At 63.5% G+C, this 12,186-nt stretch overlaps 1 protein-coding gene across 1 annotated transcript; it reads left to right on the top strand.

The window, feature by feature from the left end:
* Positions 1–1,743: 1,743 nt before the first annotated feature.
* Positions 1,744–9,443, top strand: PRSS27 (serine protease 27). The gene is made up of 6 exons (XM_069570128.1): positions 1,744–1,867; positions 5,652–5,678; positions 6,338–6,500; positions 7,576–7,847; positions 8,413–8,582; positions 9,014–9,443. The coding sequence occupies exons 1-6, from the start codon at positions 1,819–1,821 to the stop codon at positions 9,305–9,307; spliced, it is 975 nt and encodes a 324-aa protein (XP_069426229.1). The 5' UTR covers positions 1,744–1,818; the 3' UTR covers positions 9,308–9,443.
* The last annotated feature ends 2,743 nt before the right edge of the window (positions 9,444–12,186 follow it).

Raw genomic sequence — 12,186 nt, 5'->3', positions numbered from 1 at the left:
TTCTGTCTCGCCGAACCCTCCACACCGTTCACCTGGATGTTCCCCGGCACGGGACAGCGCTGGGCCCCCAGCGTGCGCACAGAACACTTGTGCAATGAGCCCCAGTGAGTCTGGGCCCGGCTTCCACACTCAGCCCCTCCCCAGGGAGCACAGGACGCAGCGCCGAGGGGGCCGCGGCGGAGGCGGGGAGAGAGGGGGCGTGTGTGACAGGCCCCAACTGCGGGTGACGTCCCCTTCCCCTCGCAGGGCTGCTGGAGAAGGGAGGGGAGCAGGAGAGGGGCAGGGGCCGGACTGGGAGGAAGGGGACAGCGAGGAGCGGAGGGAGCCCCCCCAAGGCCTGGCTCTGCCCGGCAGCCCGGCCATCGGAGGGCAGGACTGTGCGGACCCGGCGCTCCAGGGCCGGGGGGCGGGGGACGGGGAGGGGGCGGCCGGCCTCGGCCCCTGCGCCCCCCGGGGTGTGCCGCACCCTCTGCGCAGGCCGGGAGGCTGAGGCCGGGCTCTGCCTGTGCTCCAGCGCTCCCCACGCCAGGCTTGGGGTCTGGGGTCTGCCGGACCTGGTCCCCGGCCCTGGCACCAAGCCGAACCCAGACCAGAGCCTCTGACATCAGCCCTGTGCCCCAGATAACTTCCTCCCGGAGCCGCTTCCGCGGCGGCCGCACGTCCCCAACCCGGCCTGCCACGCCCGGGGCAGGAACACGGTATGGTCAACCGGCCCTGCCTTCCCAGAACCAGCTTCCGCCCCGCCCACCCGGCCCTCGGTTCCGGGAAGCCCCCCCACTGCCCCCACCCTCCGGCTGGGGTAGGAGGGTGCCGCCGGCAGGTGGTCGTGGCCTCCTTGGGAGTCCTGGAACTGCTGGGACCCAGTCCCTGGACGGAGGGCCGGCTAGGGCGCTGATGTCGGTTGGGGACCCCCACTCCAGACTCCTTCCCTGCCCCACTTTGTTCCATAAGCACAGGGGACCGGGACTTTTTGTGCCCATCCCCCACAAAAGTGTAAAACCCAGTCCTGGACTCTGTTTCATTCACTGATGTGGGGTACATTGTGTGTGTGTGTGTGTGTGTGTGTGTGTGTGTGAGTGTGCGAACGCGCGCGCACTCTTGGGTTCAGTCATACCAGACTCTTGGTGACCCTATGGACTGTGTGTGTATGTGTGTGTGTCCGCGTGTGCGCAGATGCCTGTGAGCTCAGTCATGCCCAACTCTTTGTGACCCTATGGACCGTAGCCTGCCAGGCTCCTCTGTCCATGGAATTTTCCGGGCAAGAATCCGGGAGCGGGTTGCCATTTCCTTCTCCAGGGATCTTCCTTCAGGAATCAAATCGGCAGCTCTGTGTCTCCTGCTTTGGAAGACAGGTTCTTCACCACCAGTGTCACCTGGGAAGTAGAGAATCAATACGAATGAATGAACAAATGAAATCAATGAATGAATGAAACAGGGAGGCTCTCATGGGCGGACGGCAGTGAGTTAATGTGGGGCCTGTGGTCAGTTGGGGGATGTGGTCAGCCAGGGTAGGGGTAGAACTCCAGGCCACAAGCCGCCTGAATAGGGCCTATGCACCCTGGCCTCAAACCCTTGGGTGAGGGTTCTGGCCCCTTGGGGTTCAGGGCCAGGTCATGGAGGAACCAGAGTTCTGGGGTGCCTCCTTCCTGTCGAGAGGAACTGGGCTGGCCAGGCTGACAGGTCCAGCAGCATAGCCGAGCTGACACTCATCTGCAGCATATAACCCACTTCATGGAGCCCCGAACGTCGTGCTCGAGCACTCGCGACTCCTGCCACCGCTGTCTCCTGCCCGGCGGGCACTCCAGCCAGGCCGAGACCATGAGGCAGGTGCCAGCCGTGGCTCTGCTCCTGCTGTTGCTGCGGTCCGGTGAGTCCTACAGATCGCAGGAGAGTCCTACAGGTCCTACAGGTCTGTCCTGTTGGCAGCTGTAGCCCAGTCCCCACTCCCTGGCCAGGCTGGGGGCTGCAGCACTGGCCTCCTCTTCTCGCAGGAGGAAGGTTCCAGACATCCCACCTGGGGGAGTGAAGTGGGGAAGGCAGCGTGGGTGCAGGCCTGCGAGCGCCCTGAGGCGGTGACCCGGGCAGGATCCACCCCCACCCGCACCCCCACCCTTGTTCCCGCTGCCTCGAGTGAGCAGGGCCAAGTTCTGGGCTTGGCATTCCGCTTCCTCTCATCTTGGTCTCTCCAAGGCACAAACACAGGGCTGCCTGGGTGCAGGATCTGAACTCAAGACTGCTGGCCTCTAGCCCAGGGCCAGCATCCGCAGGGCCAGGAAGGGTGGCCGAGCACGGCCTGAGCCAGTGAGTCACAGAAGGCCAGGGGCGCTCAGCAGGACACGGGGCAGGGGTGCAGGTGGGAAGGGGCGGGGGGCGGCTCCTGCACCCTGGCCCCTCTCCCAGGCCCCAGTAAGGGTGAGCAGGTGTCAGCCAGGGGCCCCACCTGCCAGGCCCCTCCCAGCCGGGCAGGCTGCTCTCTGCTGGAGAAACTCTCCTGCATTCCTGGGCCCGCCTGGCCTGCCCAGCCACCTCCTCACTTCCGTGTCCTCAAGTCACCTCGCAGGGCCCGGCTGTCAGCCTGGGCTGCAGCCCTGCCAGGGCTCCAGGCTTCCCACCGGGGAGGAGGCACCTTGGTGGGGAAACCCCAGACTCCTTGGGCTCCACAGGGACCCCCAGGCCTCGCCGCCCTGCCTTCCTCCCCTGGCACCAGGATAGCAGCGTTCTTTGAGGGAGCTCTTCTTTGCCAGGGTGTGTAACCCTGTGATTGCTCCTGGTGGGTGGAGTAATCGAGGTCATTGCCAAAGTGCAAACAGCGGCCTGCACTTGGCTCTCCAACAGCTGACACCAGAGGCCTGAACTCCTTCAGCACCATCCTGGCCTCTCATCTCTGGCTGTTCTCTCCTAAAGCCTTGGGTCTCTCCTGCCTCCACAAGCAACCAGATACAGGAGCAGAAGGGCCCTGGAACCAGAAGAGGGGCCTGACACCCTGCTGGCTTACCCAGCCCTAACAGGACGCCCACCCTGCCCAGCCTAGGTCTCCACATCGCTCTTCCTCAGGCAGTCCTGCTCCCACTGTCCCGCTTATATATTCTCTGGGCTCAGGCTCCCAGGATGCGGGCCCTGCTTCCGCAGAGATCCTGAGCTCATGGGTGAGATGAGATGACAATTTCACCCCCAGGGCTAGGTGGGCAGAGCTCTGTGGGGCCAAGTGGGAAGACAGAAAGCTCAGCAAAGGGAGCCAGGCTGCCCAGACAGTACAATCAAGGAGGGCTGCCTGGAGGAGTGGGAGGAATTTCAGTTAGGTTTAGCACTCTGGATTAGGATCTGGATTAGCACTCTCTAGAATCTGGATTTAGACCCAGGAGGAAAGGGGTGCTGTGGACAAACATTCACAGGCAGGAAAAGTGAAGTCAAGGTCGCTTAGTCAGGTCTGATTCTCTGTGACCCCAGGGACTGTAGACCGCCAGGCTCCTCTGTCCGTAGAATTCTCCAGGAAAGAATACTGGAGTGGATAGCCATTCCCTTCTCCAGGGGATCTTCCCAACCCAGTGCTCAAACCTGGTTCTCCTTCATCACAGATGGATTCTTTACCATCTGAGCCACCAGGGGAGCCTCAGAGGCCAGGGGCTCAGTCCAAACAAGAAGCCGAGGTGCATCAGGCTGGGGTGCAGAAGCCTGCAGAGCCTCAACAAGAGGGTCTGCCAGGCAGGGTGCGAGTGCCCTTGATCCCAGGCGTGGACAGTGGATCCACATACTCGTACAGGAGCGGGGATGGCTGTGGGGAGAACCTGGGCAAGGCTCTGGGAAAGTCCCATGGGGAGGGAAAAAGCTGGCCAGGGCATTTCAGCTTTGTGCAAGAAGCAAGAGCGCAGGGTCTGGGGTTATCAATCTGACTGTGAAGAAGGCTGAGCGCCGAAGAATTAATGCTTTTGAGCTGTGGTGTTGGAGAAGACTCTTGAGAGTCCCTTGGACTGCAAAGAGATCCAACCAGTCCATTCTGAAGATCAGCCCTGGGATTTCCTTGGAGGGAATGATGCTGAAGCTGAAACTCCAGTACTTTGGCCACCTCATGCGAAGAGTTGACTCATTGGAAAAGACTCTGATGCTGGGAGGGATTGGGGGCAGGAGGAAAAGAGGACGACAGAGGATGAGATGGCTGGATGGCATCACTGACTCGATGGACATGAGTCTGAGTGAACTCCGGAGTTGGTGATGGACAGGAAGGCCTGGCGTGCTGCGATTCATGGGGTCGCAGAGAGTCAGACACGACCGAGCAACTGAACTGAACTGAAATCAGATTATACTAAGACGGGAGGCTGGAGGGAATGCCCACCTGGGGCACGTGTGCATTTTTAAAGAGCCCCTTGTTGACACAGTCAGTGTCTGGGCAGATGTCCTGCTGGCCTGGGCTGACTGCCCTCACCCCCACGTGTCTGTTGGCGCCTCTACCTGGAAAAGTGGCCGGTCCTGCCTGTGCCTGCCTGCTCCTCTTGACCCATGCTCAGCACCCTCTGCAACTGCTTCACTGTCCACCCCCGCCTCCCAGCACTGGGGAGTGTGCCCCTCAGCTGGAAGAATAGGGTCCTGTCAAAACCCACAGGGTCACAGAGGGGTGTGGCTCAGCCCGGCCATTTCCTGCCCGGCCGCAGGGGCCCCTCAGCCGCCTGGGACTGGTTACTGAGAGGGGCTGGAGTGTCGGAGGAGTGTGAAGTGGGGAGAGGCTGTCCTGACCCCCCAAGCTCGGATCAGATCCGCCCCAGTGACCAGATCCACAAGCAGGGCTCTCGTACGGGGCGGGCTACCTGGAGCTGCACTGGTCGAGACTGTCGGCCTGGCTGGGGTCTCTGAGCTGGGGTGGAGGGGCCCGTCAAGGCCAAGAGGCGGGCCCTGTGCCTTGTCCAAAGACTGGGGGACAGTGGTCCCAGGGAGAGGGGTCCACTTCCAAAGAGTGCCCCCGGCCCTCCCACCACCCCTGCTGTCCCTCACACAGGCAGGGGTGCTGGGGCTGCCTGTGAGCTTGCTGGAACGCCCGAGAGAGGGGCTGGCGCCTGGGACTTTGGGATCTTAGGAGGACTGACCCACGACCACCGGCTGGCCTTTCTACTCCCCTGAGACGAGCGAGACCCAAGCGGCTGGGCAGGCGGTTGGATGTGGAGCCTCGCTCACTCTGTCTGGCCCCTTATCCCAGCCAGCCCTAGGCTGGAGGAGGGGGTTGGGGGGGGAGGCCCCACAGCCCCGGGGTGGAAGGCCAGATCCTCAGCAGAGCTTCCAGACGAGGACGAGTGTGGGGTGTGGAGGGAAAGCCCTAGTGGGGTCCCAAAGGAGCCCTCTTGCCCCAAGTGGGAGGGTCAAGCTCTGACGGAGTCCCCTCCCTGGCCTCTCTGATTGGTCCTCGTGTGGCAGGGTGCCTGTCTTTCCTTGCAGGTGAGCCCTGGCCCACAGCCCGGCCTGTGCACACTGTGGGGGCAGGACCTGCAGCTGAAGGCTGCTAGCCTCTCCTGCCAGGTCCCCGGTGGACAGTCCTGTGGAGTCTGCAGGAAGCTGGGTGTGCAGCAGGGGACAGGCTAAGGACCCGCAGAGGACCTTAGAGGTCCAAGCAGAGGACCGCAGCTTGGGCAAAGTTGGCTGATCACCCTCTTTTTTCTCATTTTCAGGAACTCAGGGGGGCGAGGCACTAAATGGTAAGGATCCAAGGATTTTGGGTAGGGGGACAGGAATGGGCTTGGCTGAGATCTCCGAGACTGGCCAGGACCCCCATCCCCAGTGAGACCCATAATGAATGGGCCCGGGACAGGAATCCCACAGTGGGGAAAACTGGGGAGCCTAGACAGGAGTTTGGGGTGGAAGGGGAAGGTCCGGGGGCCCATTTGTCAGGCTGGAAAGTGAAGTCACTCAGTCGTGTCTGACTCTTTGCGACCCCATGGACTGTAGCCTATCAGGCTCTTCTGTCCATGGGATTCTCCAGGCAAGAGTACTGGAGTGGGCTGCTATTTCCTTCTCCAGAGGATCTTCCCGACCCAGGGATTGAACCTGGGTCTCCCGCATTGTAGGCAGACGCTTTACCGTCTGGCCGGGGGGTGGGGTAAGACCTTTACCCGTGTTATCTCACCCCCACCGCCCAGAAGGTCAGGTGTCACAGGTGAGGGGCAAGGGGCCCACAGCCTGCGTCAGAGGCTGACTGATGCCCAGGCTTCCGATTTAGGCCTAAGGTCCCAGAGCGGGTCAGGGGCAGGAAAGCGAAGTGAACAGGATAGGAAGGCTTGAGTGTGGTTTTTGGGGTGGGAATCAGAGCTGGGGGATGGGCGCCCCCCCCAGCCCCGCCCCGGCTCTGTTCCCCCAGCCTGCGGGCGCCCGCGGATGCTGAATCGGATGGTGGGCGGGCAGAACGCCTTGGAGGGAGAGTGGCCTTGGCAGGTCAGCATTCAGCGAAACGGAAGCCACTTCTGCGGGGGCAGCCTCATCACGGACCGGTGGGTCCTCACCGCCGCGCACTGCTTCTCCAAGTGAGTCGGCCGCGCCGGGCACTCGGCTCCCTGCCCTCCGCCGATGGGCCAGGGGCACAGATCGTGCGACGGAACCGCGCCCTCTCCGCGCGCCTCCCGCAAACGCCGGCCTTCAGCACCGCGGACAGCGCCGGCCCGCGGACAGCGGCCGTGCGGGGCGCCCTGGCCGAGCCCCCACGGCCCGAGAGAGGCTGCGTCTGCGTCATCTGAGCCTTCTTTGCCAGGGCTCCCTTTGGGTCCAGCCTCGGGGCCAGCTTCCAGCAGCAGCCCCTGCTTCCGGGCTCTCGTTGCCCCCAGCCCAGCTGGGCGCGATCCATTCCCCCCCCCCCCCCCCCCGGGGGCTCACAGTGAGGTGCTTCCGCCAGACGGGCCGCCCCTGCTACTGGCCGCAGGGTCCTCCCGTTGCCTGCCTCTCTTCCTCGTCTCCTCCCACACCTCAAATCCAGACGCTCCCTTTCTGGTCGGGGCTCTGGGCACAGGTGGACGAGGCAGAACGGCCATTCCTCCTCCTCACGCTGAGGTCACCTACACTGGCCCTAACCAAGGGCCCGGCCACCCAACCCTGCCTCGACGCCGTGACCTGCCTGGTCCGGGGCCTTCAGGGCTGCCCAGGCATCTCAGCTCTCGCCACACCACAGCTCTTGCAATTCTAAAACCTCACATCTCGAGTTCAGAAATCCAGGCTCAGAGGGAGCAAGTCACTTGCCTCAGGCTGGACCCTGGTGGGTGATCATCTTCGACCCCCACAGACAGCCTTTCAGGTGGGGACTGTTACTGTCCCCACTTTACAGACAAGGAAACGGAGTCACAGAGAACTTGCTGGGTGACTTGCGCGAGGTGGCTAGGCTGGCCAGGGTGGAGCCGGGAATTAAAGCTGCTTGGGGTTTACACCCTTTCCCACCTCATCCCGTAGTACACCCCCCTGGAGAGTGCACTCCGGAAGACAAAGTGTAGACTGAGCTGTCAGCACCCTGGGGAGCGGGGAGGAAGTCTGACTCCTCCCTACTTCTCATCCCCTTAACTTCCGCTGACGCCTCCCCGGCCGCCTCACACCAGGTTTCTACTCTCCCACCAGCACCTCTGAAACATCCCTGTACCAGGTTCTGCTGGGGGTGCTGCAGCTGGCGAGGCCAGGGCCACATGCCGTGTATGCCCGGGTGAAGCGGGTCGAGAGCAACCCCCAGTACCAAGGCATGGCCTCTAGCGCCGACGTGGCCCTGGTGGAGCTGGAGGCACCTGTGACCTTCACCAACTACATCCTCCCCGTGTGTGTGCCTGACCCCTCAGTCGTCTTTGAGTCGGGCATGAACTGCTGGGTCACCGGCTGGGGCAGCCCCAGTGAGCAAGGTACTGGGGGCAGGGCGGGGAGAGAAAGGGTGGCGGGCCTAGAGAAGGCAGCCTGGGGGCCACCCTGAACCAACCATCTTCTGTTCAAACTGCCACACGTGTGTTAGTCGCTCAGTCGTGTCCGACTCTCTGTGACCCCATGGACTGTAGCCCACCAGGCTCCTCTGTCCACGGGGTTCTCTAGGCAAGAATACTGGAGTGGGTAGCCATTCCCTTCTTCAGCGGATCTTCCCAACCCGGGGATCGAACCCTGGTCTCCTGCACTGCAGATAGATTCTTTACCGTCTGAGCCACCAGGAAGGTCCACAAGATCACTGCTCAAATGGGTGGAGTAGGTATGGGAAAGGGGCAGCAGACAGAGGAGGAGGGGCCACAGGGAACAGAAAGAGCCTGGCCTGGTGGGTGGGAGGTGGGAAGAAGGAACTGTGTCTCACAGACTCCAGCCAGAAGATCTAAAAACACAAGAGAAAAGCAGGTGGGACAGAGCTGCAGTTCTTCAGAACCAGGGCCTGGGGCCCCTGGTGAGACTGTCCCCTGAGCCACACCTGCTGTCTCCCCTCCGTAGACAGCCTGCCCAAACCCCGGACCCTGCAGAAGCTCGCTGTGCCCATCATCGACACGCCCAAGTGCAACCTGCTCTACAGCAAGGATGCGGAGTCCAGCTTCCAGCCCAGAACCATCAAGGACGACATGTTGTGTGCAGGCTTCGCGGAGGGCAAGAAAGACGCCTGCAAGGTAGGCACTGGGGTGGGGCGGGCCGAGGCTGAGCCCTGCTCCCTGGGCCCCAGGCGGAAACCAGCCCACCTGGGACAAGGGACAAGGCCCAGGAGGTGGGCCCACAGGGCCCAGACCAGAGCTATGCATTCAACCAGCCGGGAAAGTAGGTTCCTGGGTTCCGCCTGGGGGAGTCAGTCAGTGGGTCTGCAGTGGGACTCAGGAAGCTACATCTTCAAGACACTTCTCTGAGGTGATTCAGGGTGGGTAGTGTGGCAATGCTAGAGAAATAGGCACCCCAGGCTGGAAAGGAAGGACCGCGGGGGCGGGGGTGTCCTGGGCAGAGATGAGTGAAGGGCGGGAGACAGGCGCAGGCACTGAACCTTGCAGCTGTGGAGCCCGGCTCTTCGGCCTGCCTGCGCTGACACAGGCACCTCTTGCTTCGGCCCCAGGGAGACTCCGGGGGCCCCCTGGTGTGCCTTGTGGGCCAGGTGTGGCTGCAGGCCGGGGTGATCAGCTGGGGCGAGGGCTGCGCCCGCCGGAACCGCCCAGGTGTCTACATCCGGCTCACCTCCCACCATGACTGGATCCACCGGATCATCCCAGAGCTGCAGTTCCAGCGGGCAGGGCCGGGCGGTGCCCAGAAGCGGGACCCTCGGAGCTGGCAGCCCCTCAGTCGGAACTCCGCACGCTGCCTGGCTGCCCGAGCCGTCCTGGTCCTCGCAGCCCTGCTCGCTTTGCTCTGAGCCTTGCTCGGGCCGGTGGGCAGTGGCCGCCCAGGTCCACAGTGTACATTTGTAAATAGCCCTCCAGTTCCCCCTCCTCTCAAGTTCCCACTTATTTTTATTTATGTTCACTCTCCAATAAAGACCCAACCTCAGGGCTGGCTGTCTGGACATGGCCCCTCAGGGGCATGGCGTCTGGTGCTAGGGAGGGGTGTGGGGGCGAAGCTCCACACTGGAAGCTGGATGTCACCCAGCCCCACACGGGCAGCCTCCCCACCCCCCCACCTGTGTCCTTTTTTGCCAACCTGATTGTCACCATGTGTCACCAACGGGCACCCGGGGATGGCACTGGGGGCAGCGACCGACACTGGCAGGGGGGCCCAGCAGAGCTCTGGAGGAGGGGGCTCTGTGGGGCGTCAGGGAGCAACCCCCACTGCCTGTCGGACTCACCCAACAACGTCCCTTGGTGAGGCTGAGATGCTGTGCGGAGGCAGGGGCTGCTCCTGGTGCCCCAGGGCCCCTTGAACCCTGGCTTCCTTTCCTCCACGCCCTCCCTCCCTCCGTGTCAACCTCCTCACAGGTGAATCTGAAGTTTTGGGGGTGGGAGGCTGGAGTAGGGGTCCACACCAGCTGGGAGATCATTTATCTCCTGTGACCCTGGGCAGCACCTCCACCAGCCTCCCAGGTCAGGCCACAGTGTGGATGGTGAACTCGCCCAAGCATACGTCAGGCAAGGCTCCACAGCCACCTGGAAGCGTCCAGGGACCCTGCAGAACCAACAGCCCAGCAGGCTGAACCCCCCCCAGACCCGGGGATGCAGGGGTGGGCAGGGCCCTCCTGGAAACCACACGCTGCCGGCCAGGCTTGGATGGTGTCACACAGAAGAGGGAGGCCCAGGCCATGATGAGGCTCGGAGGTCTGCGGGCCAGGCCCCCAGCAGACAGGCCTCGACAGCTCCCTGGGCCAGGACCGCCCCCTTCCCCCTTGCTCCACGTTTGGGATTCAGATTGTTTGCCGGAGCAGTTCATGGTTTCTGCGAGGACTCCTGGGGATTCCCTGCCCACAGCCCCCTGGCCCCAGTTCTGCTGCCCCTCCCACCCCTTGTCCCACCAGCCACCCCATCCCACTCCCTCCCGGCCCAGGAATCCAGCAGGCGCAGAGCTGAGGCCCGCAGCTCGCTCCGAGCCCTTCACGGCCACGATGGTGAGGCTGTCCCCAGAGGCCGCCCCGGGTTCTCCGCCTGGCCTGTGTGTCCACTGCAGGCCTGCAGCCAGCCCGTCCACTCCCCGGTGTTGGCCGATTCCCGAAAGGCAGCGGCTTCTTGCCCTGCTCAGTGAACACGAGTGGACGAGAGTCCTGGGCCTTGCATGCTGCACACATATGCCCACACAACACACGTGCACCCACGCAGACACACACACCAGTTCCCATTCACGTGTACACGCACACACGTGCACACCCACGCACAGAGGAACACATGCAAGCGTGTGCGCGGGCCCAGCTGGCCTGGCCGGTGCTGGGGGAACGCAGGCCTGGCTGTTTACGGAGCGAACCAGTGAGCACTTAGCAGGCACCTGCTGCGGCCCGACCCTGGGGACGGAGGCAGGAACAAACACCGCGTTCCCATCCGCTCCGCTCTGCCCAGGCGTGCTTCTGGCGGGCAGGGAGTGCTGCCCGATGGCCCCGGGGAGTGGGCCGTCTGCGAGCTCCTTCTCCAGAGCAGACATGGGCTCCGAGGCCTCGGGGGAAGTGGGGTGGGGGCAGCAGGTGCAACGAGGCCTGACGGGGAGGCGGCGGGAAGGCAGGGCTGTGGGCGTCCTGAGTACAGCCCCAGGGGCTGGGAGCAGGGGCTAGCCTGGGTCCTGGCGCCATGGAGAGGCCACCCTGCCCAGGGGAGTAGACTCCAGGTCCTGCCATGGTGGGGTCAGAGGAAGGTAGGGCGGCCCACCTGCCAGCTCCGTGGAAAGAGGCCGGGGTGGGGGGTGCCACGTGGGGATCAGGGAGCACCAGGCTCCCCTTGGGGGTCCTGCCACCCCGTCTTCGCCTCTCCCTGCCTGCTATCCCAGCTTTCTGGATGCCCTGGGGTCTCCCTCATGCCACCAGCCTCCTGCCTCTGCCACGGGGCAGGGGTCTGCTCCGGGTCCAGTGGTTCTAGGGGAGGAGGGGCACAGATGTCAGGACAGCTGAGCACCCCAGGTACCGCCCCACCCCCACCAGGCTGGGAGGGCGAGACTGCGGTCCTGGGTGGGCCCCAGGGGGTGGCCAGCATGCGACTCCAGGGCAGGTCCCCCATGACCTGGGCTCCCAAACACCGGCCCCACCCAGACCCAGGCAGACACTCAAGGAGGTGGGAGGGGAAGAGACTTTATTGACGCCGTTCACAGTGAGCTCAGAGCTGTAAAGTGTGGGTGGCAGTGTGCCCCCAACTGCCCCACCCCGTCATGAGGACCCAGCACAGGGGCCTCCGACCACAGGCCCCGGACTGGACCGCCATCTCCTCTTGGCCCTGTGCTCAGACAGGAGACGGGCATGAGCTGCGAGACCAGCTGCTCTGCGGCGTCTCCAAGCGCCCGTCGGGCAGAGGGGCCTGGAGGCAGGTCCAGCGTTGCTCTTGACCTCAGGGAGCTGGGAGATGCCAGGTTTAGTCCTTGCAGAAAGCAAACTCCTTGGAGAATCTTAAGTCCTCCCCATGTGCCCCGCTGTACAGGGCACGCCTGGAGCCCCACTCCCACCCCTGACAGGGAATTCCCACCTGAGCCAAGCGGGCGCTGGAAACACAACAGATCAGCTGGTGAGACCAGCCTCTCAGGGTCACAGACGTCCTAGCCCAGCCGGGGCGGCTGTCCAGGGAACTGCCCCAAAGCCTGAGGAGCCACCACCAGGGGGAGCTGGAGAGGCTG

The sequence above is a fragment of the Ovis canadensis genome, chromosome 24 (assembly GCF_042477335.2).
Source record: "Ovis canadensis isolate MfBH-ARS-UI-01 breed Bighorn chromosome 24, ARS-UI_OviCan_v2, whole genome shotgun sequence".
Lineage (NCBI taxonomy): Eukaryota > Metazoa > Chordata > Mammalia > Artiodactyla > Bovidae > Ovis > Ovis canadensis.
Note: the sequence above shows the minus strand (reverse complement) of the source record. Positions and strands in the feature narration are given on the sequence as shown.

Bases quoted from the DNA above. Each gene is read 5' to 3' on its own strand.
- PRSS27 (XM_069570128.1), top strand. From the start codon at position 1,819: ATGAGGCAGGTGCCAGCCGTGGCTCTGCTCCTGCTGTTGCTGCGGTCC. The intron at 1,868-5,651 runs GTGAGTCCTACA...TCTCATTTTCAG, and splicing joins CCTGCTGTTGCTGCGGTCCG to GAACTCAGGGGGGCGAGGCA. The intron at 7,848-8,412 runs GTACTGGGGGCA...TCCCCTCCGTAG, and splicing joins GGGCAGCCCCAGTGAGCAAG to ACAGCCTGCCCAAACCCCGG.